This window comes from Bombyx mandarina, chromosome 15, assembly GCF_030267445.1.
Source record: "Bombyx mandarina strain Sakado chromosome 15, ASM3026744v2".
NCBI classification, from domain to species: domain Eukaryota; kingdom Metazoa; phylum Arthropoda; class Insecta; order Lepidoptera; family Bombycidae; genus Bombyx; species Bombyx mandarina.
Genome location: NC_143221.1, coordinates 14,162,290 through 14,185,438, shown reverse-complemented (window position 1 = coordinate 14,185,438; position 23,149 = coordinate 14,162,290). Strand labels below are relative to the sequence as shown.

The window sequence follows — 23,149 nt, the reverse complement described above, 5'->3', positions numbered from 1 at the left end:
ATTTTATAATCTAAAAACCAAAATTTTCGCACTATGGAAAATAAGTTGCGACCGCAGTGATTTTGAACTAATTTAAAACTCGAACTAAGCACACAGAGTACAAATGATAGTTGCTAATATTATTTTTAATCTATGGCCGCGCTGTGACGTCATCTTCTGGTCTTAGTTCCCGTCAGCGCTGCAGCGCAGCAGTACGTGCAGCGGCGCTATAAGCTTCGCTTCACAAAGGTATTATTCACATTCAATTGTGAGCATAGTAACTAATATATTAATCTCTGATTGTGAGTCATCCGGCTGCGAGTCTAATTTAAAAAGATAGCAGCGGTCGCCTGCATTGAAACGCTACGCTAAAATTGTTTATAAATCGCATTCACGCTTGATTTCATCGAATTTAGTCGATAACTGTTTGTTGACGAAAATAGACATGTCTGTGAAGCTAAGTTATACGCTGTTCTCAATTTTAATATTATCACGTTATTGTGAATGGTACGTTATTTTATTATTCCAATGAGATGCTAATTTAGAATTTGTTTTGTGATTTTAAACAATCTTCTTTTAGAAGAGCTTAGTTCGGTGTGAAAACTATAACTCTAAATTCGTTTGAAGACAAGGAAAACCGGTTTAGAGGATTTTAATTTTTTTTCTTCTGCCGAAAAAGGAGCAAATGTAATCCTTTTAATTGCGAGAGTATATTAAAATTTATTAACGTAACAGCAAAATGGCGTTAGAACGCAGGATGGGAACAACACTGTTTAAATCGTATGTGTCTAAAAATCGTACCTATAAATAGTTTTATTTAGTATTTATCGATACTATCTGACCCCTCGAACTTTGTAGGTACCGTCAAAGAGTCAATGATTGTGTTACAGATTAGCCGAACTAAATACTAAATATCGCTTTGCCAATAAGGGATCACAATCCATGCGTATCGTGGCCATAGACATCTACAACGTAAATGCACCACCCACGTTGAGATATAAGTTCTAAGGTCTCAGTATAGTTACAACGGCTGCCCCACCCTTCAAACCGAAACACATTATTGCTTCACGGCAGAAATAGGCGGGGTGATGGTACCCACCCGCACAAACTCACAAGAGGTCCTACCACCAGTAAAAAGTGTCTGTGATTCTCTTCTCCCTTTCTTACCGTTTTCTCTCACTTACAACGCTCCGTTCTACACCCTTTTATACGTCCCATTCTTACCAATCCTACATAAGTATTTGAACAAACCAGACTTTATTTTATATACATACAAATGTATACAGAAGATTAAGATTGTGTGTTTTGTTTGTTACAGTATGACAAGAATTAAGGGGAAATTCGTGATCGACAATGACGCTGGTGGCGATGATGCTATGGCCATATTCTTGGCCGCTCTGTTCGAGAAGTATCATGCCGGGTTCGTATTCCGTACACCCGGGATATCTTAAATCGAAATAATCATTTAAATACATTTAAACAGCAATATCAAATTTATTTATAAGAACATTTTTTTTAGCTGGTTTTCTATGGGGCTTTTTTTTTATTGCTTGGACTGCTATTGGACGAGCTCACAGCCCACCTGGTAAAGTGGTTACTGGAGCCCATAGACATCCACAACGTAAATGCGGCACCCACCTTGAAATATAAGTTCTAAGGTCTCAAGTATAGTTACAACGGCTGCCCCACCCTTCAAACCGAAACGCATTACTACTTTACGGCAGAAATAGGCAGGGCGTTGGTACCTACCCGTGCGGACTCACATGACATCCTACCACCTCCTATCCTCCTGTAATTCTGTTCCTGTTTCTGCTACGCCCGGACGGGTAGGTGAGCTCACGGGCTCAATCTGAGAGAATTTGCTAACACTAGCTCTAGCAAGAGCAGTACTTCGCAGAGTCTACCACCGGATCGGAATCGCGACCCACTGAAAAGATCCGGCGAGAAACTCAGTGGGCTAAATAAAAGCAACCTAGTTTTTGTAATGGAAAATTAGCACGGGTTCGCGAATTACTTCCATGATTAAGGATTCCATATAATGTAATACAAATTAAAGCAAAAAATGTATCTCAGATTCAGTTCAAGTTGGAACTTCTTTTTTTTTATTACTTTCATTAAATCTCCAATTAAGTTTGTCTCTATTTAGCGCGGCTTTTCGAGAGTAATTTCCTTTGCATCGAATTTCACTTCGAAACTCATTCAAAATATAAAAAAACGTATAACGAATTAAAACTATCCCAGTTTAAGGTGTACAGTTTTTAATGATGTCGATTTAAGGTTATAGTTTGATGATGCTATGTTGATTGAAGGACCGACTCTTTTCTCTAAGCTTCACCGACGGCGTCTCTGCCCCTCCGCCCACTTGCATGTCCCCCCAAAGACCACGAGGAGAACAAATAAGGATGGATGTTCGCGTTATAAACGTTAAAATAATCGTAAAATAGAAGGGACAAGCCAACGTACATAAAAACATAAACAAATTGTATTAGTACAGCAAGCAAAGCGTGTTTCATAAGCGTGGTTAATAATTACATAAATAAATGCTTTTTTCAGTCCTCAATTAATTGGAGTTACGACAAGCAACGGTAACACCAACGAAGACAACGTTTCTTACAATAACCAGAGAATACTGAAGGTCGCCAAAAGACAGGACGTAAGAATATCGCGATAGGCTACTTAATGATCCAGCGGCTCTCAACCACCTTGTCGCGATATATTGGAGTGTTTGTCGTATGTAGTGCGTTGCTGAGTGAAAAAGGTTGAGAGCCGCTGTACTAGTAAGACCCCTTCACGATTCATTGTATCTTTTGCCATATGTTCGAAATATTCTCATTTACCAGAATGATTTAAACGCCGCCTATATATACCACATTGATGCGTCTGTGACAAGTGTTACTAAAATGACATTTTCTGAAATATCAACGTCGCCTGTTACGAATGTTTGACTTGGCGTCCTACGAGATAAAATTTCAATAAGCAGCCGGAGTTGGTTTCAATTACCTTTGTTGAACATATTTAACGTATCATGAACGCGCCGTAGACACATCGATATGCATCGATAAGGTCTTTGATCTATTTTCGCGAAAATACCACCTGCCTTTTAATAAATATCTTAGTTAAGATATTGGGTGTTTTTTATGGCTTAGATGTGTGGACGAGCTCACAGCCCACCTGGTGTTAAGTGTTTACTGGAACCCATAGACATCTACAACGTAAACGCGTCACACACCTTGAGATATAAGTTCTGAGGTCTCAGTATAGTTACAACGGCTGCCCCACCCTTCAAACCGAAACGCATAGCTGCTTCACGGCAGAAATAGGCAGGGTGGTGGTACCTACCCGTGCGGACTCACAAGGGGTCCTACCACCAGTTTGATGGTATCTTTTTGCGTATACGTTCGGTATAAGAAACAATCGTATTTTGAGGCCGGTTAAGACGGAAAGTTCTTTTGTTGTTTTAGTAAACTCACACGTACTGTTTTGATCGCATATACAATAAAAGTGAGATTCTTCTTCCTCATGTCCTTATCCCACATTGTGTGGGGTCGGTGCAGCATATCCTCTTATCATGCTGCATAGGAATTTGGCATGAGTCTCACGACCAGCTGCTTACCTGACGTCAACTCTACTTTCACATAGTAGTATATGCAGTAGTAAATCCATTGCAACGTCCCATGGGGAGGTTTTTAATACGCTTTTATTAGCTTCATACGTATGTTAGTACTGTCTGTAACGGAATCTTTGAACATGATTTTGACCCCCTTTAAAACGTCGGATTAACACGAAATTTGGCATACTCACTAAGGACCGATGACAATTCAACATTTTAAGTCCGTTTCAGTTTGATCCGTTATCCTTACTAGGATAATCAGGATTAGCGATTTTTTGTTTTCCTGAAACCAGGAGTGTCTGCATCAAGGCTAAGAAGGGTAACTATCAGGAACGCCGATCACCTATTTCTGCGATAAATTGCCGACTGACTCAGATGAAATAATCGAAATTTGAAAAAAAAAAATTTTTTTTGTCGATTTGTGTATTTGTATACCTCACCGGTTTGGGGTTCACAATTGAAATGACAATACGAGATTGCTACCTCGTGTCACAGGCTAGATCAGTATTCCTGTGTCTTGGAACCAGTAATATCAGGGGAGCTTTAATAAGCCTAGTCATATTAATGAAATATCGGACAGGATAGTAGGAGGTAAGGTTATCACACCACTTGGGAATTTAAGTAGCTTCCTAACCAGTGTCTTCTTAACCAAAGGCCCTCCTAATAGCACCGGGCATAAAATCAGCTGCTTCCCATCAAAGCCATTTTCGTTAAGACAATACGTGGACTACACACAATAGTACATTGTGCACCAAACACGCGGGATGAGATGTCCTGCTTTTTTCCCGCGGTGCACATATAATTTTTTCTCCTACCAGGCCGAAAGTTCGTTCTTTCGTTCTCATAAAAAAAAATTAACTGTTTTAAATTTTTAAATAAACTACTACTAATTGAATAAGAACTGTCTGACGAACTCATCTTTGTTTAATACTTCACTATTAAATTTTATTGCCTTTTGTTTATTTCACTTTTACACTAAAGACAATATTGCAAATTACCCGAGCACAACAATGGTGGAGAATTTCAGGTGCGTGAGGGCAGACGTAGATACTAACGCGCATGCGCACTTGTTAGTACCCAGGGAGGAAAAGTTACTTTCTTCTCTGTACAGCGGGAGGAAAATCGAACTTTCGGCGTAGGTAGGAGAAAAATGATGTTTGAAATTGCCAGGTGCCAATTTATAGAGGTTCGAAGTCCTCTCTGGTGAAAACCCCTGAAATCACGGACTACTTCGGTAAAGACGGCCTCGGAGACAGTGGGGATGTCTACCCAGATCTGGTACCGCCGCATACAGAAAATGCCGTCAACGCTCTTATACATCTGTCTAAGACACATGAAGGTTAGTTTGATTTCAAATGGTAAAGAACTTTTTTGCTGAGATAAGTTATCCAATTCAGTGCTAAGTGCTTTACCCCGCTTCACTTTCCCTCCGTTGCCTTTTCATGAGTTCTGTCTCATGCGAGGCTTGGACGTTGGTTGTTGAGCGTCAGGACGTTTTAGTCAGTTCGACTCCGAAATGCCCCGAAATTGGGGATGGAGGGCGGAAGTCCGACGATTTCCTCCTGTCCAAAAAAAAAAATGATAAAAAAGTGCTTTACCCAGTAAGCATAGACATGTTATGGTGAAAGTCCTAAACTTTAGACCGGAACGCATTACTGCTTCACGGCAGAAATAGGTATGGTAGTGGTACATAATCTATGGGTAACATATTTATATAATAATATGGGTTCACAAGATGCTCTACCAATCATTACGCAACATAAACTTAAATACTTTTAAAATTAATAATATATTTTTTTAAATATATCAATCATTAAACACGATAATGAGAATAAAAAGTCGGAACTATCTCGCACTGTGAGCAAACCGATAAAATCACGTACTAAGCAATGCATGTGGTCGTAGCACCAAACCTTTGAATATAGATTTCGTTTTCAGGCAACCTTACCATCATCACTATAGGCGCACTAACCAACTTAGCTTTGGCCATTAAAACGGACCCCGCCTTTCTCGGCAGACTCGCACACGTCTACATCGGAGCCGGACACATACATAGTAAGTTATGAATTCCTTCTCGACATTACACACTACACTAAACAGTTTTTTTTTTAAGTTAAAATTTTTCAGCATTTTTTTCCCCTACCTATTCGATGGTAACCTAAGAGGATATTCCAGCCACGCCCGGACGGGTAGGTGAGCTCACGGGCTCAGCCTCAGAGAATTTGCTAACACTAGCCCTAACAAGAGCAGTGCTTCGCAAAATCTACTTTATCTCTAATCTAATTTACTGTCGCTTTTTCGTTTCATCGACTTCCGAATCACAACGATGCTAAAGTCGACGAAGAGTTCGACGAGTGAACTAACCCATAGACACAGCCCACCGAGTTTGTCACCGGATATTCTCAGTGGGTCGCGATTCCGATTCGGTAGTAGATTCATTCGCGAAGCAGCTACTCTTGAGTTGTTAGGTCTTCTTCGGAGGCGCTCAGGTAGCTGTTAGCAAATTCCGCCCCTCCTGGCTGAACCTTGCTCGCCCACCTGTCCTGGTGAAACTGGAAAGGCCTCCGGGCCACCAGTAATACTTCAATCATTAAAAAAGTCTGCGCAGCGCCGTACCCGTGCGTTCGATGATCCGAGTATCAGCTGTTTTTGATTTTGTGTTTCATTGCTGGGTTTTTTTAAAGTAAAATGATGTTTTTTTGAATGAAACTATCGTTTCATTTAGCTGTACTAACACGATGGAATAAATAAGGCTAATAAAACGTTTTAAAAATATGATTTTTTTTTTTTAAATCAGGATCGGTTTTTTTCCGTCCTATCATCAAAGGTATCATTAGTACTATCGTCTGTCTTCGTTTTCGGAAGCACCTAACACCCAGTATAGTAATTTGAGGGAGTTAATGTCGATTTCTTCCTTCAGCCGAAGAATACCCGACAGCAGAGTTCAATGCTCACATGGATGTTGAAGCATACCACGTCGTGACCGAAAACGCGAATCCAGAGAAAGTTACAATATTCCCCTTCTCACAGGTGCAGAAATATTGTAACTTTAGTCGGGTAAGTTTATGACATTTAACGCCACATTCTAATTATTCATAAAATGTAGGTACCTACACAAATCGTGTTCGGAAATGACTGGTAGTAAGGTATGGAAAGATAAGAGAGTATACTGGCGGACCCGACAGATATTGTCATGGAAAAAATCATTCAAGTCGATCCAGCCGTTTACTTGCAGTATAGATAAATAACCTAGATACCGACTGCAGCGCCATCTGCCGGACTGATTTGTGAATCTAAACCATCCAGGGCGCCACTCAAATGCATACGAAAAAATGCAATAGAAAGTAAATAAATAGAAATAAATGTAAGTAATACCTACCAAAGGAATGTACAGTTTCATGTTACAATAAAAAAACTCGAACATAGATAATATAGATATTAATGCTTTATTGGACACCAAAACACAATTAACATAAAGAAACAGTCAACCAACAGATACATTTGTACAATAGGTTGTAATTCTGGAAAATATAAAGATACAGCAGGTAACTATATATTTTATGTTGCGGTATACTATTAACAATACAACAATAAAATAAATAGATATATACATACTTAGTGGTCACGGGAAAATAATACTTTAAGTGCGGCCTTTTGCGTTTCATTTGAGTTTTCAAGCAAAGTCTTTATAGGACAGTCCGGAATTTCAATAACGGATAGCAAATTACAAAGACCGTCGCCATCTTCGACTACTCTTTTACGTCTGTAACCTAAAGGTTAGGTCTTATCATTCAAAGGGCTTACGGCCCGCTTGGTGTTGGGTTTACCGGAGTTTATAGACATAAATGAGACGAATTCCGCCACTTTCGGCGAAATGCTTTGCGACATAAAGTCTAAATCTCATTGGCAAATTAAAACGGTTGTTCGACTCTTCAAACTGGAACACAATATTGCTCCGTGTCAGAAATAGGTCGATGGTTTTACGCGTCCATGCAAGGTCTCAACACCTAAAAATATTTACCATGTTAATTTGATTAACTTCCAGGAGTGGAGGATAAACGTTCTCGGTGCAATAGACACAGAAATAATCAGGGCACAAAACAAATACGAGAGGATCTCGCTGCCAAGAGAAGATAGATGGCAGGCTTTGGACCCAGCGACTGTCGCGTTGTTTCTGAGGCCGGATTTAGTTCAAGAGTACAAATATTCGAAGAATAGCATCGCTTTGTGTGGTAAGTGTAAATGGTTTGGCCATATTTGCCCACCTGATGGTGAGTGGATACCGTCGCCCATGGACTTCAGCAATACCAGGGGCAGAGCCATGCCGCTGCCTACCAAGCCAAAAAGCGATCAAACATACAATTATCGAACTGCATTGCTGTTGTTTGTGGCTTTATATCATAAAACCTTGTACCAATCCAAATTTTACAACTTCATAAATTTATGATAGGCAATTCCATATTACCTATTATACCGACTTCTGAGAACACATAAAAATCATATATAGGTATATGTCGGAGGCGGTCCTTAGGTAGGTAGCTAAACGAAACGCAGGACGATTCCCGAGAGGTGATTATAATTTGCGTAATCACTGGTGATAGGACCTCTTGTGAGTCCGCACGGGTAGGTACGACCACCCCGCCTATTTCTGCCGTGAAGCAGTAATGCGTTTCGGTTTGAAGGGCGGGGCAGCCGTTGTAACTATACTGAGATCTTAGAACTTAAACCTCAAGGTGGGTGACGCATTTATGTTGTAGATGTCTATGGGCTCCAATTACCACTTAACACCGAGTGGGCTGTGAGCTCATCCACCCATCTAAGCAATAAAAAAAAGGTGGCAACACGATGGCGGTATCGTCGGAACTCGGGTAACTTCCTGCTACGACAGAATCTAGCCGATGGAGGCGCGTAGACGCCATCACACTTACCAACCAGCCTTCTTGAAGAGCGGCGCCTCCGTTCTAAGAACTGTCATTCGTTTTCGTTTGCTAACATTAAGAGAGGATTTCTAAATAATTGTTCTAAGACAACAGACGTGATTGGTGTACTCAATATTTCTCTTGGCTCGATCACCCTATTCGCTCCTACGATGTCTGACGATGGTGTTAGTAACAGTGACTTCTCCGACATATTTATGTTTTTTAAGTTTTAAATATTTTATTTGTAACGTTCTCGCAAAAAGATTCATTTTCACCGAGAGCTCTTAATGTCCTACATCCAATAACTATTTTTGTTACAGGAGAAAACAGGGGAATCACAAGTAATTCGTTTGTTGATAAAGAAGACGCCAATGTTCGCATCGTTTACTCTGTCAAGACTGAAGAATATCGACAATTTTTACTGGATCTCTTCTCGAACGATGCCTGAGAATTCAACTAACGATAATACAAGGAGCCTGACTGACTGAAGCCCGAAGATAGAAACGTCTAGGAGGATACCTTAATTGTAATAGCGATTAAAACTAAATATAACATTTTTATATTCAATTGAATATTACTATAATGAATAATGTCTTTTATTTTGGCCAATAATTTAATTAAACGAATTTTACTAAACGATCTGTGGCGGTAACCATGATACAACATAAGATATTTGACAAATGCCTGAATCTCAGTTACGAAATTTTCAAGATAAGTTTGCCATTATAGACAAGTTCCGGACAACAACATTCGGACCGTCGGTCTACCGAGCAATATCACCCGCTCGGTGGAAGATCTTCCCTTTGTCATATATCTCCCCCATAGATCATATATCTCATGATATATCATATATCTCATGATATATGATCATATAATATGCTCGTCTGCCTACAAGGCACATGTTCACGATTGACTTCCGCGGTGAAGGAATAACGTCATGTAATAAAAATCAAACTCGCAAATTACGCAAATTGTAATTACTGGTGGGAGGACCTCTTGTGAGTCCGCGCGGGTAGGTACCACCACCCTGCCTATTTCTGCCGTGAAGCAGTAATACGTTCCGTTTGAAGAGTGGGGCAGCCGTTGTAACTATACTGAGATCTTAGAACTTATATCTCAAGGTAGGTGGCGCATTTACGTTGTAGATGTCTATGGGCTCCAGTAACCACTTAATACCAGGTGGACTGTGAGCTCGTCCACCCATCTAAGCAATAAAAAAAAGAGACGGTACTTCTGCCGACAGCTGGAGTTTTTTCCTTACCTATTCACTGGTAGTCTAATGGGCTATTCCAACTACGCCTGGGTGGGAAGGTGAGCTCACGGACTCAACCTGAAAGAATTTGTTAATACAAACCCTATCAAGAGCAGCCCATTGCAGAATTTACCACTGAGAAGATCCGGCGAGAAAGTCAGCGGGATCATGACGTTGATGGTCTTGATTGTCTCAGTCGTTTCAGTCACCGTTGTTGTCAAACTAGTCGATAAGACGGAGCTGTCTATCCAGCTGTGAGAAGTGTGGCTGTGTAACATAAATTGTGATAATTATGGATCCTATTGCAATTTTATTGATGTGACAACGTCTTATAATTCGATGGAGCCGGCTGCACGCATGAAAAAACATGACTTATTGAGGCGTTCCATTTAAGGCTTGAAGTGCAAGCGAGAGCGCGCAACGAGCGACAAAGAGATACAATCGGCCTCCGCGTTCGGCCGCGTTCGACATCTGTCTCTCTCCTACTTGAGTGAGCGATACATTCGCGTGGACAGCTGCTATAAAACAGTACATTTACATGTTTTCGTCAAGTATGAAGTTCAGTGAAAAGTGAATGTGATGTCAATTGTCCATACAAAATATCTACCAAACAAATACAATTAAATTTTTCTTTTGAAAAATGAAACCATTCCATCAGTATTTTCTTATGACGTTGTCACGTTCAACTATCGTCAGTATATACCCGCCTGAGATTCGAACACCGTTGCATCGTTCAACACGAATGCACCGGACGTCTTATCCGTTAAGCCACGACGACCTCGTATCTGGTATTTTCTATCGAGTCTACGATGCTACGTATGACTATAGCCGCTATTAATGTATCATATCGCAACTGATCATTAACGACTTTATAATAAAAAAAGCAATAAATTTAAATCGACCGATCGTGTTGTTGTGCCATGAAAAATAAATTATAATTTAAATGTAATTAGTTTCTCAAAATCCCTGGTGTCGAGCAGACGTGTACCATGCACAATTATTTTTGGATCGTCTTTTGTTTATCGATCTGCTGTTGCGTTAGGTACGTATTGTTTAGTAAGACTTAATCATGAAACTGGTATACTTTTTTCTGGGCCGGTGTCCGAACTTCCCGCGAGGTCCTCACGTCTACGGGCCGCGCGGTGTGTGTGAGATTCGACGATCCGCAGATGTTGGGAGCGTGCCGCGCAGCCTCGACCCCCGCAGGTTGCCCCTTGACCATCATCGGGAGGAGACAGGGTACTACCAGACAAGTGGCTCAACCCAAATACGCCTGACAGACGCATCTTTCGAGGCGAAGACTCTGAAACCAATAAAAGTGATCATTAAAATTTAATCGAGCGCTATAAAATTGCGATAAAAGAACGCCTTTTGGATTGTATGAAAATCCGATTCTCATTATGTATATAAGGCATATTCCACGAGGAGATTTGCGAGGAATTGCTTGAGAAGATTCTCTCGTCTTCGTTTTGCCATCTTTCAGTGCGTAATCGATGTATAGTTCATTGTTACCGCACTCATCCTTAGTACGTTCTCAAAGTACATTCCTGCCACTCTCATGCTGGTTCTGGAATAAACTCTCCTCCCCAGTATTGCCTGAGTACTGTGACTTGTTCTTTTTAAAACGAGAAGAAGAGAAGAAATAAGTCCTAAGCGGCAGGCAATATGCATAACGTTGTTTTTATTAGTGCCGACGTTCGTTTTCGACAGTAGCCTTCATGTGGAACATATGCTAGAGTGTCTACCTTCAAAAAACAACAGATGTGATTAAATTTTTAAGTGTTTCGCACCGTCCGTGCTGGACCACATTACAACAAATATTTAAGCAAATTAAAACAATTCTGCGGGTTTGATTTCTGTAACACAGTATCCTTTAATTAGGAAGTCGTTCATGAAGACGCATTAGGTGAGATTTACGTAGGTATATTAATCTGATATCTTTATCATAAGATTTTTCCTCACTGAGTTTCTCGCCGGATCTTCTCAGTGGGTCGCGTTTCCAATCCGGTGGTAGGTTCTGCGGAGCACTGCTCTTGCTAGGGCCAATGTTAGCAAGAATCCCGGTTTGAGCCCCGTGAGCTCACCTACACGTCAAGGAGAAACTGGAATAGCCTCTCAAGGGTATCGGCATGTAAGAAAAAAAATTTTTTTTTTTAATTCTAAAACGTTAAACAACGGACGTTTAAGGGTTTCTGAATTACATTCATCTAATATATTATTGGATAGTTAGTTAAAATATATTATATTTTTATTACACGTTAGAGATAATGTTTTCAAACGGAAACAAAATTATTATGATGGAAATATGATACGTAATCCTCTAATTACGATTCATTAAAATTTATATACCAAACAAAGGAGTTAATATAATTTATCTATTTCTTGTCTGTATTTGTTTTTTTTTTCTTATATCTGCGGAATTGTTTAATATCATTCTCCCTCGCACTATAATATTTGAAATTTTGTTTTTAAGTTTTTTTTTTCGAATTTCGGTCCTCGAGATAAAAAGCGGAAAATCTAAGGGATCAAACACTTTGCTTGATACTTAAGTGCGTTTCACTCAACGGGTGAAGGTGTCAAATTAAATAAATTGCGAAAATATAAATATAATAGGCCGCGTTCATTTTGTGTTGTACGATTTTATTATTTTTTTTGTTTTTTTTTAAGCGCAACTACGAACAGACCGAAATATATTATAGACAACGATGCGGGCGGTGACGATGCCATGGCGATATTCATTGCGATCCTGAGTGAGAAGTATTTCGATGGGTAAGCATTTGTCCAATCATATGGTAGTTGTTTTTAACACTCTTTTATTAGCTTGGCATGTACATATATATAATTGTTTGTATCCAACTGAATCTTTGGACGTCACTTTCACCGACTTTAACTTGAAAATACGCATCAGAGGCTTATTACAATGCAACATATTTATAACTTCGCTGTAAAATTCTGACCAGTATCAAACGAATAAAAAATATGAAATTAATTATCAGTTCTGTTTGCTATTGAACCGTTTTTTTGTTGTTGTTTTTAAGCTACATATCTTATTTGGAAATTTATGACGCAAATGTCATCTGATCAGTACCATTTTGTCACACAACTCTTTAATCAGTCTTCACAAATTATTAATTGAAAATTCTATGATAGATTTATTGATGAGGACTTCGTCTTAAGTTTTGTTATCTTGCCTAAAAATATGAACAATCGAGAAGATCATGTAACCAACTTAAATTATAATTAATCTATAGAATACTGATAATATAAACGAAGTAATTTATTACTCCAGGGCCGATTAAAACATAGAATATAATATCCAAACGCCTTACATACGCCACATATTTTTCTACTTATATAAAGTGAAATAAAAAAAATAATGTAAATTAATATGACGCAAAACTACTTAGCGTTTTTTTTTATCCTACCTACTCGCTGGTAGCCTAAGGGGCTATTCCAGTAATCTCAGACTGGTAGGTGAGCTCAGGGGGGGGCAGCACAGCGGCGTAGCGAGGGGGGACATCATGCCCCGCGCTACTCACAAAGGGGCACCAAAAGGTCCCCAAAATAAAAAAGTTATGGATAATTTTTATTTTTAAAATATATTTTAAATTTAAAATAAGTGTAATATGATAAATTTTAATTCTTAAATAAAAAGGAAAAAAGGGGATAGCACTATATAAAGGTATTGTGCCCCAGACCTCTCGCCGGATCTTCTCAGCGAGTCGCGATTCTAATCCGGTAGTAGATTCATTTGCAAAGCAGCTGCTCTTGAGTTGTTAGTTCTCCTTCAGAGGAGCTTCGGAGGCGCTCGGGTAGCTGTATGCAAATCGCACCCCTCCTGGCTGAACCTTTGTTCGCCCACCTGTCCTGGTGAAACTGGAAAGGCATCCGGGCCACCAGTAATCCGTCAATCATAAAAAAAGCGCGAATTTAGATCATTACGCCACTGCCCTAGAAGAACAGTGCCTCGCTGCATCTACCATCCGATTGGAATCGCGAGCCACTGAGAAGATTCGGCGGGAAACTCATAGGCTATTGTCTATGGGTGGGGTTGCAGGTCGAACTCTTCAACGTACTTGATGAGTTCGACGATGGTGACCCGTGCTTGGTGATCTAAAACCACTGAGAGTGGATCCAGAGGATCCCATAAGACACATCTTCGGTGACGATGGCTTTACGTTGCCCCGTCGCTTGGGTCGGGTATGTAGTTAGAGGCGGCCACGATAAGAAGGTTATCATGACGCGCTACTAAATCAAAGAAAACTTATCGTTGACCTTAATATTATCATTCTTATGTAATGTTTGTTGCTCCCAGTTAGTTATTATTATCTATGTGAACGTAAATTTAAGAAATAAATGTACCAGTAGTATTAAGTGTATGAATTATGTAACTCTGGTTAATTATAACTATAACATATATTAATTAATAAAATGCTAATTTCGTTAGATCTATATATTTTTTTTAATTAAAAATGCGGTTGTTTGTACTTTTCAATGTTTCTTACGTATAATATAAAATGGCTGAATGTATTATGACGAAACTTCGATTACTAGATAAGCGGATGAGCTCATGGCCCGCCAGGTGTTAAGTGGTCACCGGAGCCCATAAACATCAACAACGTGAATGCCGCCACCCACCTTAAGACATGAGTTCTTACACGTTCTTATGGATCCATCAGATCCAATAACTTTTGCATTAGACGTCTTCAGCTCTAGCACTAGGAGCAGGCTTAGGGACCCCGGTAACCGTACTCGTCGAACTCGACAAAGAGGTCGATGTGCAACCTAACCCATGCATCAACTCGCTGAGTTTCCCGCCGGATATTCTCAGCGGGTCACGATTTCGATCTGGTAGTAGATTCATTCGCGAAGCAATTGCTCTTGAGTTGTAGGTGTCCTTTAAAAAAAAAAACATGAGTTCTAAGGTCTCAGTTTTTACCGTACAACTGCTGTCCCATCCTTCAAAATGAAACGCATTAATACTTCACGTCATTGGCAGGGTGATGGTACCTTCTTTTTATTGCTTGGGTGGACGAATGCACCGGACGTCTTATCCTTTAGGCTACGACGGCTTTTTCTATCCGTGCGGTTTTACAAAATACCCTTCCACTAGTAAAATTTCAAATATATTTTTGACTTTTTTGATTTCAGTCCAGAACTGATCGCTCTGACAACGGGCCACGGGAATACAGACGAGGAGCAAGTTACAATTAATAATCAGCAGATACTCAAATTAGTTGGAAGACAAGATGTAAGTTAAAACTTGCATATTTATTAATACCCTAGCGAACCGCCCTCGCCTCGCTTCGGAAACTGTAATTTATTATTGATTTCTCCACTATTTAATGGATGTTATTATACATATAAACTATCTCTTCAATCACTCTATCTACTAAAAAAAACCGCATCAAAATCCGTTGCGTAGTTTTAAAGATTTAAGCATACATAGTGACAGACAGATATAGGGACAGAGAAAGCGACTTTGTTTTATACTATGTAGTGATATGTGCTGCAGCGTGAACTGGTGTATATTCAGTAAAATTATTCTTTTAAAAATTTTGCATAAAGACTTTTGAAATTCTCTCAAATTTTTTACCACAAATTTGACGGATTTATTTGATTATAAATATGTACATCTTTTCTTTATATGGTAATACTCATAAAATGTGTTTAATTTATTCATTAGCTGATGTCTGAGCACTTGTAATGGACATTAATATTTAAAAGTAGTTTTTACATTCGATAGATACCGATCTACCGTGGCTCTTCGGAGGCTTTGGTCAGTCCCGTTGAAAATGTCTGGTACTACGGCTTAGATGGATTAGGGGATAACAACGACAGCTATACGGGTCTATTCCCGCCTGCGAAAGAAAGCGCTGCATTTGCTCTTATTGAAAATTCTAAGAAACACGAAGGTACATTTTACCGTTTATTCTATTGTTTCTTTATTTTATTAGTTTAGTAATGATCTCTGCCTGTGTCCGTAAAAAAAGGAATAAAAATAAATGAAAACGAAAGCTGATAGAATGAGATTAAAATTAGCAGATACGCTCTATTTAAAATTAACGCCTACGGAAAAACTTGTAAGCTTGAAAGTGTAATTTCGAAGGTACAGCGTGCATTTCGGTAAGTTACGTCGCGGCAATACTGGCTTTTGTCTCTGATACCTACTATGAATGATCAGATGATCGCATTTTTATTGCAAAAGGAAGTAGACGAGACTAAGAGAGTGTTAACTATGAATGTAGAAGGATTTAGAGGAAGAGGTAGACCTAAGAAGAAATTGATGGATTGGGTGAAAGACGATATGGGTAGGAGGGGAGTGAGCGAAGAAATGGTATATAATAGAAGAGTATGGAAGGAGCAAACATGTTGCGCCGACCCCAGGTGACTGGGAGCAGGGTAGGATAATGATGATGATGATGATGAAGTAGATGACGCTGCTTAGCGTAGGTACTGCCGTCTGTTGTGAAATTACCCCTGTGACGCCCCTTTGAACATGTGTGTGTGTGTGTGTGTGTGTGTGTGTCGGAGCTTGGCTCTTGGTTGCTCGAAAAGTGACCAGAAGACGGCACCGTCAGGTGAACTGTGTGTCTGTTAAAGCAACAAATCTATATATATATATATATATATATACCTATATATAACTAGTCAGGTCATAAGTATTGTCACACAGTAAAAACTTTTCTTTTAAAATGCTGGCCACAAAAAAGTTTATTGAATTCGAATTTCGAATTGTTCATGAAAATAAAAATGTATAATTTTAGAATTTTACTCATTTTTAAATATGGAGTGGACGCTTAAAGAAGACCGTGTTGCAGTTATTGCGTTGCATCGTTGCGGTTACGCGCCAATTCAAATTTTTTACATACTGAAAAATTTGAATATAACCAAAAGATTCGTTTATCGTACCATCAAACGATACAATGAAGACTCTAGTGTAGATGACAGGTCAAGAAGTGGTCGCCCTCGGTCTATTAGGACTCCAGCAGTGATAAAAGCTGTCAAGGCGCGAATTCAAAGAAATCCCAAACGTAAGCAGAGACTGTTGGCCCTTTAGATGGGGTTAAGCAGAACCACGGTGAAAAGGGTGTTAAATGAAGACTTAGGGCTTCGGGCATATCGAAGAAAAACAGGACATCGTTGAATGCTCGACTAATGGACCTGAGACTGAAGAGATGCCGCGCTTTGTTGGAGCGGTACGCGGGACAAAAATATCGGGAAATTCTTTTTTCGGATGAAAAAAATTTTACCGTAGAAGAGAGCTACAACAAACAAAATGATAAGGTATACGCACACAGTAGTGAAGAAGCGAGCAACCGTATTCCGCGTGTCCAACGAGCTCATTTTCCATCCTCGCTCATGGTATGGTTGGGAGTTTCTTATTGGGGCTTAACAGAGGTACATTTTTGTGAGAAAGGTGTAAAAACGAATGCAGCTGTGTATCAAAATACAGTCCTGACGAACCTTGTGGAACCTGTTTCTCATACCATGTTCAATAACTGGCACTGGGTATTCCAACAAGATTCGGCGCCAGCTCATAGAGCGAAGAGCACACAAGACTGGCCCTCCTCCAGTCCAGATTTGAATCCGTTAGATTACAAGATATGGCAACACTTGGAGGAAAAGGCGTGCTCAAAGCCTTATCACAATTTGGAGTCACTCAAGACATCCTTGATTAAGGCAGCCGCCGATATTGACATGGACCTCGTTCATGCTGCGATAGACGACTGGCCGCGCAGATTGAAGGCCTGTATTCAAAATCACGGAGGTCATTTTGAATAAACTTTAGTGTCATAAGAATCTATGTTCTGTTAAGTTCATTTTGGTATATGAATGGTTACGTAATGAATAAACTTGTTTCAATTATTTTACATTAAACATGTGACAGAATTTATGACCTGACTAGGTATATAACTAGTCAGGTCATAAGTATTGTCACACAGTAAAAACTTTTCTTTTGGAATGCTGGCCACAAAAAAGTTTATTGAATTCGAATTTCGAATTGTTCATGAAAATAAAAATGTATACTTTTAGAATTTTACTCATTTTTAAATATGGAGTGGACGCTTAAAGAAGACCGTGTTGCAGTTATTGCGTTGCATCATTGCGGTTACGCGCCAATTCAAATTTTTAACATACTGAAAAATTTGAATATAACCAAGAGATTCGTTTATCGTACCATCAAACGATACAATGAAGACTCTAGTGTAGATGACAGGTCAAGAAGTGGTCGCCCTCGGTCTGTTAGGACTCCAGCAGTGATAAAAGCTGTGAAGGCGCGCATTCAAAGAAATCCCAAACGTAAGCACAAACTGTTGGCCCTTCAGATGGGGTTAAGTAGAACCACAGTGAAAAGGGTGTTAAATGAAGACTTAGGGCTTCGGGCATATCGAAGAAAAACAGGACATCGTTTGAATGCTCGTCTAATGGACCTGAGACTGAAGAGATGCCGCGCTTTGTTGAAGCGGTACGCGGGAAAAAAATATCGGGAAATTCTTTTTTCGGATGAAAAAAATTTTACCGTAGAAGAGAGCTACAACAAACAAAATGATAAGGTATACGCACACAGTAGTGAAGAAGCGAGCAACCGTATTCCGCGTGTCCAACGAGGTCATTTTCCATCCTCGCTCATGGTATGGTTGGGAGTTTCTTATTGGGGCTTAACAGAGGTACATTTTTGTGAGAAAGGTGTAAAAACGAATGCAGTTGTGTATCAAAATACAGTCCTGACGAACCTTGTGGAACCTGTTTCTCACACCATGTGCAATAACAGCCACTGGGTATTCCAATAAGATTCGGCACCAGCTCATAGAGCGAAGAGCACACAAGACTGGCTGGCGGCGCGTGAAATCGACTTCATCCGGCACGAAGACTGGCCCTCCTCCAGTCCAGATTTGAATCCGTTAGATTACAAGATATGGCAACACTTGGAGGAAAAGGCGTGCTCAAAGCCTCATCCCAATTTGGAGTCACTCAAGACATCCTTGATTAAGGCAGCCGCCGATATTGACATGGACCTCGTTCGTTTTGATGTTGGCAATATTTTTCCCGCAAAAATAAAATTCTTGTTTTTTTCAATACAGTTACTTTTTTTAAACTACTTGTTGTAAACTGTAGTGGCGCTTATTTGGAAGAAAGTAAATGCATATTTATTTATGACAAAATTAATGCACTAAGTATTTTTTCTCTAATCTATTGTCCGCTTTGGGCCTGAAATGGGCCGTCCCCTTTGATGACTTAGAAATCTTCCGCAGGCCTTATGGCTGGCGCATCTGCGTTAAACGCAGACAGGCAATCGCTAAACTCTAAAACATAATAATTTTCTCGTTTGACAGGATCCCTTTCCGTTGTAACCATTGGAACATTGACGAACATTGCCGTGGCCATGAAATACGATCCGAAATTTTTGGACCGCCTTTCGCATTTATATATAGGAGCGGGGCATTTGTATAGTGAGTAGTCTACTTTAGTTTTTTAATTTTGAAGTGAAACTTCTTTAGAATCGTTGTGATTTCAAACTCGATGAAACGAAAAAATAAGTCCATAGAGACACAAACACATAAATGTATAGGATTCAGCCGGCGAGAGAATGAGATAGAACACATTAGACGTTCTCAGTGTAGTGTTTTTAATACAGCGCCATCTATGAGATTTTTTAATACTAACGTGTGTATGAAACCTCCTGTAGTGAATTTTAATTTAGGATTAAGTTAAAATATCAATTCACAGACGGCGCTGCTACATACTACAAAAGATTTATTAAAGATTATTTACAATTATTTACTAAGACAAAATTTTACATATACTTAGATATTTAGGCTAATTATATTTTAATTTTTGAAGGTTTCACTTCTACCACGTGTGAATTGCACACATGTTTTTATTTATTTATCCTACCTATGCTGATAGCCTTGAGAGGCTATATCAGCTTCTCTTTGACGTGTAGGTGAGCTCACGGGACTCGAGCCGGGTGTGTTGCTAGTACTGGCCCTAGCAAGAGCAGTGCTTCGCCGAATCTACCACCGGATCGGAATCGCGACCCACTGAGAAGATCCGGCGAGAAACTCAGTGGGCTGTTACTTTTATTAATGTTGGGTTGCGGACTGTATCTTGTTCGGAATTGTTTATCGAATGAAGCGATTCGCTGTTACCGAAATTTCTATATAAATTCGATCGATCTGTTAATATGACTAACAAACATCGACAAAGAATTAAATTGAATATATAAAATTCTCGTATCGCGGTGTTAGTTGCCAAGTTCCTCCGAAATTGCTCAACCGATTCTTATGAATTTTTGTGTGCATGTGGGCCTGAAAATCGGTCAACATCTATTTTTCATACCCCTTGTATACCCCTTTCATAACAATGTTAAGGGTGGTCCACCCAAAAAAAAATCCTAGAAATAATGTCATTGTATATGGCATAAAAAAATTGTCGAGTCAGCGAGTAATAATATTATGAAAGTCCATTTAGCTCTCTAAATGCGTCATAGAAAACTTTGACACTTTGACTAACGAAGGTTTTAGAATATAATATAGGAACAGACACAAAAAGCTTTCCTGACGTGAACGCGGAGCTTTCAATGCTTTTTGTAACAGGCAAAGAAGACCCAAAGCCCGAATTCAACGCCTTGATGGACGTAGAGGCCTATCATGTAGTGATGCAGAAGGCTGACCCAGAAAAAGTGACAATTTTACCATTTTCACAAGCAAGGCTCCATTGCAACTTCAGTTCGGTAAGTTCATAAGCTTCGATGAGAGGATGAGCTAGGGATGGACCATAGCCAGTGCGATCTGAAGAGAGATAACCACTATGTTCATAGACTTCAAAGCATGAATTATACGTTTTTATTTAATTATTGCTTAGGTGGGTGGACGAGCTCACAGCCCACCTGGTGTTATGTGGTTACTGGAGCCCATAGACATCTACGACGTAAATGCGCTACCCACCTTGAGATATAAGTTCTAAGGTATCAGTATAGTTACAACGGCTGCCCCACCCTTCAAGCCGAAACGCATTACTGCTTCACGGCAGAAATGGGCAGGGTGGTGGTACCTACCCGCGCGGACTGACAAGAGGTGCTACCACCAGTTCCACTAGGTTCATAGACTTCAAAGTCATAGGAACTTATAAAAACCAATCACTGTTCAAATTCAATTAATGCGCAGGAAATGAATAAGAAAATCAGGTTAACGAACACGAAACTAATGTCTAATTTAACTGCGTACACTTTTAGAGTTGGAGAAGAAATGTTTTGGGTGCTATTGACACTAAAATAATGAAAGCTCAGAATAAGCACGAACGAATCTCCCTGCCTAAGAACGTGAGATGGCAGTCACTGGACCCAGCGGTGATATCAACGTTCCTTAAACCGAATTTAGTCAAAGAGTATAAATACGCCAAGAACGATATTATTATGTGCGGTGAGTTTTATTTTTTCTTACTTCATTATTTCACATAGCTGATTTAAGAGAATACTTTAATATGGTAACTTAAGTCACTTAAGAAAATAAAAGTAAAATGAACGGTAATGAAAATAACGCAATTAATTGGAACAGACAAAACTTCTCAGACTACTGTTAATTTTTTTAAATAAAGCTAAAAGATGTGACGTTTACGCGTCATTGCCAACTCTTTTGACGACGCTACTTAGCGTTTCCGTTATGCCAAAACAAAAAAAGATTATGTGGTGTTGTTAGAAGAAGAACGGCAAGAGATAAAAATGACGAAGACTTCGCAAAGTCGCTGCTGCAAAAATGTTTAATTGAATTACTATTGTTGGTAACAAAATTTCGAGTGTTGCCATTACCATACATTCAGAATCAGTGTTTTTAGAATTAAATTTTCATTTTTAAATTTCGTCTCGCAGGTAAAAACAGGGGTATCAACACAAACGAATTCGTACCGAAAGACGAAGCCAACGTTCGGGTGGTATATTCAATCGACAGCGAACAATACAGGAAGTTCTTGCTCAATGTATTTTCATATGAGTGACGTAAAAAACGTATGACGTAACAAAACGCTTCGCGCGTCGCTTTTATTAATCGACTAAAAGCTTAAGCTTTGATTGCCTGGAACATACCTCATTGAATACGAAGTATAATTTAATAATTTATATTTTATTTCATTAAATTTAGTAATATTGTTAAGCTATTGCATAACTTTTATCGCGAGCTTTGAGCGCGGCGGCCGAATCAAGAAATTCCGTAACGAAAATAAAACCTAACACCCCCACTCAGCCTACCATGTAGCTCGCGTTCGACACATCCACACGTTGCGCTTGTGTAGTGTTTGTGAATAAGCGCGCGGCGTGACGTCGCACTGCATGCGCGTCATGAAAAGTCTGCCCATCTCTCTCTCGCGCGGTCTAGCTTATGAGTGTGAAGGGACAGTTAATGTTTTGCTTTTGTTAATGTTTATAAATATAGCGTGGTCTTATTTTATTATTGTTTTAATATTAAATTATTATTGTCTAATTTTTATACTTGCATAAGTTGATAAAAAATGCTATGCAATAGCTTTACTGCGGCAGTCCCCGAGTGCCACACGTGTTTTTTTAATTTGGACTGACAGTACTAACACGTTCTAATATACTCCGTCGCGCAACGCCAATGCGAGAGAGAACCTTGAACGATGATGTCATTGTGCAAAATAATGATTTTAACTATGTATATATCGACTAATAAACAGAAGGTAGTATGTAATTAATCATTGTTTTCTTTGTGTATTAGCCCGCGTCTGTATTATATTTATGTGTTTGAGGCATATACATGCCGATTTAATTAATTTATATTATAGAATAACTAGGATAGAAGATCCATACTAAACACCAAATACTAAACGTTAAGTTGAAATTATTTGTGTCATAATATATTATTATCTCACAGCTAGTTTTTATTGTAAATTTTTCTGTGGGCTTGTGTTAAATTTAAATGTTTTATGCAAAAAACGTTAAATGGGACAAATAAATGTAAATATAGAGAAGTCGGATATGGATTTCTCAAAATCTCCGTTTTTTTTTCCTCAATTTCATTGCCTTTTCATTGACTTCAAAAAAGGAAAGATTCAATGTTCAACACTTCCTATTTTTTAAGTGTGTTTATATTATTGTTATTTTGACATCTAATATATAAAATTCTCGTGTCACAGTTTTCGTTGCCATACTCCTCCGAAACGGCTTGACCGATTTTGATGAAATTTTTTGTGCTTATCCGGTATCTATGAGAATCGGCCAACATCTATTTTTCATCCCCCTAAATGTTAGGGGTAGTCCACCCCTAAATTTTATTTTTTATTTTTTAAACAAAATTCTTAATTTCTATTTTTTTATGATACAACATACAAAAATACATACAATCCTCAATTTTCACCCTTCTACGATCAACC

General features: G+C 39.1%; 2 protein-coding genes across 4 annotated transcripts; both read left to right on the top strand.

Annotated features, from left to right (window-relative positions):
* Positions 1 to 123: 123 nt before the first annotated feature.
* LOC114248590 (uncharacterized) lies at positions 124 to 9,098 on the top strand. Of its 3 annotated transcripts, none has more exons than XM_089732724.1 (8): positions 124 to 228; positions 1,298 to 1,399; positions 2,533 to 2,632; positions 4,760 to 4,928; positions 5,528 to 5,644; positions 6,510 to 6,646; positions 7,635 to 7,821; positions 8,829 to 9,098. In XM_089732724.1, exons 2-8 carry the CDS (start codon positions 1,299 to 1,301, stop codon positions 8,954 to 8,956), a joined length of 939 nt encoding a protein of 312 aa, XP_089588850.1. In that variant the 5' UTR covers positions 124 to 228; position 1,298; the 3' UTR covers positions 8,957 to 9,098. The 3 variants fall into 3 exon arrangements, with proteins under 3 accessions (XP_089588850.1, XP_028037673.2, XP_089588849.1); XM_028181872.2 differs by lacking the exon at positions 124 to 228 and adding an exon at positions 342 to 486; XM_089732723.1 differs by lacking the exon at positions 124 to 228 and adding an exon at positions 652 to 759.
* Positions 9,099 to 10,646: 1,548 nt separating this feature from the next.
* On the top strand, positions 10,647 to 22,467 carry LOC114248612 (uncharacterized). Its single transcript, XM_089732894.1, has 8 exons — positions 10,647 to 10,802; positions 12,428 to 12,529; positions 14,912 to 15,011; positions 15,507 to 15,675; positions 19,099 to 19,215; positions 20,362 to 20,498; positions 21,000 to 21,186; positions 21,633 to 22,467. Exons 1-8 carry the CDS (start codon positions 10,750 to 10,752, stop codon positions 21,755 to 21,757), a joined length of 990 nt encoding a protein of 329 aa, XP_089589020.1. The 5' UTR covers positions 10,647 to 10,749; the 3' UTR covers positions 21,758 to 22,467.
* The last annotated feature ends 682 nt before the right edge of the window (positions 22,468 to 23,149 follow it).

What these genes read in the sequence shown, in the direction of transcription:
- LOC114248612 (XM_089732894.1), top strand. Translation starts at nt 10,750, where the DNA reads ATGCACAATTATTTTTGGATCGTCTTTTGTTTATCGATCTGCTGTTGC. An exon ending in AGGAGCGGGGCATTTGTATA is followed by an intron (nt 19,216 to 20,361) that starts GTGAGTAGTCTA and finishes TTTTTGTAACAG; the next exon opens with GCAAAGAAGACCCAAAGCCC. An exon ending in TCCATTGCAACTTCAGTTCG is followed by an intron (nt 20,499 to 20,999) that starts GTAAGTTCATAA and finishes GTACACTTTTAG; the next exon opens with AGTTGGAGAAGAAATGTTTT.
- LOC114248590 (XM_028181872.2), top strand. Translation starts at nt 425, where the DNA reads ATGTCTGTGAAGCTAAGTTATACGCTGTTCTCAATTTTAATATTATCA. An exon ending in TTATCACGTTATTGTGAATG is followed by an intron (nt 487 to 1,297) that starts GTACGTTATTTT and finishes TGTTTGTTACAG; the next exon opens with TATGACAAGAATTAAGGGGA. An exon ending in TTCGAGAAGTATCATGCCGG is followed by an intron (nt 1,400 to 2,532) that starts GTTCGTATTCCG and finishes TGCTTTTTTCAG; the next exon opens with TCCTCAATTAATTGGAGTTA.